This window comes from Orycteropus afer, unplaced genomic scaffold (genome assembly GCF_000298275.1).
Source record: "Orycteropus afer afer isolate SDZICR_OR568_19922 unplaced genomic scaffold, OryAfe1.0 scaffold00489, whole genome shotgun sequence".
Classification (NCBI taxonomy): domain Eukaryota; kingdom Metazoa; phylum Chordata; class Mammalia; order Tubulidentata; family Orycteropodidae; genus Orycteropus; species Orycteropus afer.
The window spans coordinates 332,599-337,017 of NW_006922076.1; the positions used below are offsets into that span (position 1 = coordinate 332,599).

General features: G+C 48.7%; 1 protein-coding gene across 1 annotated transcript in view; it reads right to left on the reverse strand.

Annotated features, from left to right (window-relative positions):
• RIMBP2 (RIMS binding protein 2) overlaps positions 1-4,419 on the reverse strand; it is a 64,870-nt gene that overhangs the window by 6,320 nt on the left and 54,131 nt on the right. Inside the window, exon 14 of the mRNA XM_042782843.1 lies at positions 3,216-3,384. Coding sequence (XP_042638777.1) covers positions 3,216-3,384 — 169 coding nt within the window. The remainder of the gene's footprint in view (positions 1-3,215; positions 3,385-4,419) is intronic.

Genomic DNA, 4,419 nt, shown 5'->3' on the forward strand with positions numbered 1-4,419 from the left:
AAAAAAAAAAAAAAAAAAAAGTTTACTGGTCTTGATAGAGCCTGGTGAGACCCCTGAGACTACGGCCGGTAGTTATCCTTCAGGTCTGGAGTTAACTCCTATGGCTTCTGGCCAAACAAGAGACAGGCATATAGGGTGGTAGATACACTCCTTAGAATAATCGGTCATGGGAGAACAGAAGAGCAAGTGGTCACACAAGGAGATAGCTCAGGGGACAGGAATGCATAGGAAAGGAGGACACAGGGAAGGTAACTACAGGGAGGAAGTCAGAAGAGAGCTGTTACATTGTGGGGAATTGCAGTCAATGTCATGAAACAAACTGTGTATGAACTGCTGTATGGAAAATGAATTTGCTCTGTGAACTTTCACCCAAATCACATTTAAAAAAAAAAAGTTTCTATATGTTGGCAGTGAGCAAGCTGAAAAGGCAGTAAAGGAAACATTCTTTTAGATGCTGTTCTAAACAGTAAAGTACCTAGGAATAAACTTAACCAGGAAAGTGAAGGGCGTACACAAAATTATAAAACATGACTGAAAGATGACCACAATAAATGAAAATGACATTTTGTATTTATGGACTGGAAGGCTTAATATTTTTAGGATGTCAATGCTACCCAAAGCAATCTGTAAATTCGGTGCATTCCACATAAAAAATTCAAGTACCTTTGGAGAAATGGAAAAGCCAGTCCTCAAATTTATGTGCAATGGTGAGAGGCCCCAAACAGATAAAGCAATTTTGCAGGAGGATTGAGACTTCCTGGCTTCAAAATACATTACAAAGGTATAGTAATTAAAACAACCTGGCATTGGTGTAATAGTAGACTTACAAACCAATGGAATAGAATTGAAAGAGAGAAATCCATACATCTGGGGTCAACCAATTTTCAACAAGGGTGCTAAGTCCATTCAATAGAGAATGATGAATCATTATAATAAATGTTGCTGGGAAATTGGGTTTCCACATGAAGAATAAATCGGGATCCATGCCTCACACCATACACACAAATTCAAAATGGTTAGGACCTCCATATGAAAACAGACAATCAAATTCTTAGAAGAATGCGTAGGAGCCAGGCTGTGGGATGTACTGGTTCATGATAGATTATATAAAAGCCTGAGCAGTGAGAGACAGATGAGACTTTATAATTACTTTGTACATCAAAGGGTTTCATCAATAAACTGAAAAGACAACCTACAGACTGGGTGCAAATTTTCATGAACCATATATATCAGATAAGGGCCTAATATCCAAAATACATAGACTAAAACAAGTTAACAGAAATATAAATAAGAGTTTTTTTTGAGAGGATATGCAAATGGCCAATAAGCACACAAAAATGCTCATTATCAGGAGCCATTAGAGAGGTACAAATCCAAACCACAATGAGAAATCACCTCACCCCCCACTAGAATGGCAACGACCAAACAGATGGAAAACAGGAAGTGCTGGCGAGGTTGTGGAGAAATGGGAACCCTCAACCATTACTAGTGGAAATGTAAAATGGTACAACCACTGCAGAAAAACATTTGATGGTTCCTCAAACAGTGGAATACAGAATGGAGCAAGCCCAATCCTAGGTGTGTATCCAGAAGTGACAGCAGGAATGACAACAGAAATGTGTACATCGGTGTTCATCTGAAATATTGGCAGATGAGTGGATAAACAACATGTAATAAGTACATACAGTGGAGTTATACACAGCCCTAAAGAGAGTGAAGTTTTGACGAACCTTGAAAACATCATGCTGAGTGAAAGTCCTGAAAGGACAATTTCTGTGTGATCTCATATGAACTAAGACCAAAGATGATTATGGTTACCAGGGTTGGCGGGAAGGGCGAGGCTTTGTCTGAGGGTACTGAGCTTGGGATGTTTTGGAAAAGGACAGGGATAACAGCAACACAAGATAAAAAGGTAATCAGCGTCACTGAATTGTACACAGGGACATTGGTGAATGGTGGGGTATATTTCCACCACCATAAAAAAGGGAAAAAAGTTAATGTTTCAAAATATCAAAACTTTAAACATGAACAACATGAAACTGGTACCTCTCTACAGCTCCTTAGAGAAAGCAGACCTTAATGGATAGCTTTTCCTCACCCACAGGAAAGGCTAAAGACGTCATGGGGACGTTGCTCAACTCGCTGAACGTCACACTGCCCTTTGCTCACTGACATGCACTTCCCAGATGATGAGGTTTTGCGTCTATTTAAATGAATGGGTGATGAGCTTTTACACCTTTGAGGGTAAGCAAAGCAAAATTCATCCTTTTAAAATTATTATTATCGGGATAACGTGCAGAACACATTATCATGAAGAAGTGAGTCCTTCTGTTGACGTGACAGACTTAGCAAGGGAAGGCTCTGTATCACCTCCCCTGAGGAGACTGTCTGTCTCTCCGTCCAGAGCAAAGGTGAGCAAAGAAAAAGACTCGTGGAAACAGTCCAAGGGATTTGAGGACCGTACCCAGCCTCCAAGACCCTAGGTGGTGCCTGGCTAGTACCACTGAGTACTCTGAAGGGGATCAGATCAGAAGGTCCTGGATAGAGTGAGAAAAATATGTAACAAAACTCAAAATCATCAAACAGACCAGGCTTAGTGGTCTCATAGGGACCCGTGGAACCCCTGAGCTCTGGCCCTTAGACACCCTTCAGGCCTGCACGTGAACTCACCTGTGTGGCTCAACTTGCAGTGAAATGACAGCGCTGTAAGCTAGACAGTAACGCCAGAAAGGGGGCACTCCTTGCAACAATGGAGCACACAAGAGCCAAAGGGCAGCATGTGCTCAAGGGTGAGCACGGAAGGCAGGAAAGGGTAGCAAAGAAGGGCGAATGGGAACGAGGAGGCGGTGGGAAGGCTACTGTTACGCTGAGGAGATTGCCATCGGTGTCACCAGTCGGTGTGTGAAGTGCCGAAAACAGGTTTGCTCTGTAAACCTTCACCCAAAGCACACAGAAAAATGCTGAAAAACATCTATGTTTTAGAAAGTTTTTAGGTGCACATGTGTCCAGGGGTCACTTGGGAATCGGAAGCCCTGGTTTGTAGAGTGGGCTTAGCCAGAGCGAAGTGCACACCTGATTTTCAAGAGGCTTTGGCCCAACCAGACAGCACAGATGGGACCCCCAGGGCCTGCTGCTGGGCAGCAGGGACCTTGTGCTGCGAGCTGAGCCCAGGCCGGCGCAGCCAGGAGCCAGTGTCGGCTCTGGTGGGCGCTCACCTATCTTCTCCACCGCTGTGTTGAGAGGAAGGAAGCCCTGTCTGAGAAGCTGGCCCATCATCTCCTCATCCTCCGCTTGGATCTCAGAAACCATGTTACAGGGAATGAGGCCGAGGCGAGCACAGGTCTCCCCGCGGTAGAACCCATCCGCATCTTTATCACCGTAAACCTAGAGTCACGGAAAACAGCAGCATTACCAACCGGTTTCTCTAGGAACTCATTGGTCCTGCTGACAGAGTGGCAGGAGCCACGGACACACCCACAGGGCAGCGTGCACGTGACCCTGTGCTCGACAGCAGGAGCACTGAGACCCCACTCCACGGAGTGTGTGGCCAGCACACACGCATGTCTCCATCGATGGGGAGTCAGGTCCTCCATGATGAGGAACTACCTCAGGCCGCTGAGGACGTTAAAGACCTTGGCTGACCCTGGACACACCTCTGCCCCGCCCAGCGCACATCCCTCCGCAGCCCCAGGGTTCTACTGCGGCAGACCCGCCTTTCCTCCGCCGCAGAGAACCGTCTCCCCCTTCAGGTCCCCAAGGGGCTCCTCTGCTGACCGCAGGCGGACACGTGGCCGGTGGTGTGGTGGCACGAGGAGCCCTGTGTCTGCCTGTCAGTATCACACGACCAGGCCTCCAGTTCAGATCCAAGGTTCTGCTCTTTGCGGCCAGGAACCTCATAGAACCCACAGTGGCTAGAGCTGCTGTGCACATAGACACGGCCCCATGGGGCCAGCGACGTGGGCTGGACCGCGGACGGCCGCACACCCAGGAAGAGCTGCCCTGCTGGCGCCAGCGCCGTCCCACCACCAGGACCTCTCTTCAGATGGCCTGGTCACCACGCCGGGCTCTCAGTGGCCGCTCTGCAGTGCGTTGGCACAGGTCACCTGGCGTCCAGGTTCACTCCCTGCGGTGACAGCATCTGCCATCCTTACCCAGAGCGCGACCCTGGTGCCACAAGGCCCACACTCCACCCACCTTAACATTCAGCCCAGGGCCCCCTGGCCCCACCCACCTGTTCCACCCAGGGCCCCCTGGCGCTGCCCACCTAGGTGATCTGCCCAGGACTCCTGGCCCTGCCACCTTGATCCCCCCAGGACCCCCTGGTGCCCACCCAGCCTATGCAGCCCCCCATCCACCCACCTTGATCTGACCGGCGCCCACCCAGTCTATGCAGCCCCCCATCCACCCACCTTGATCTGA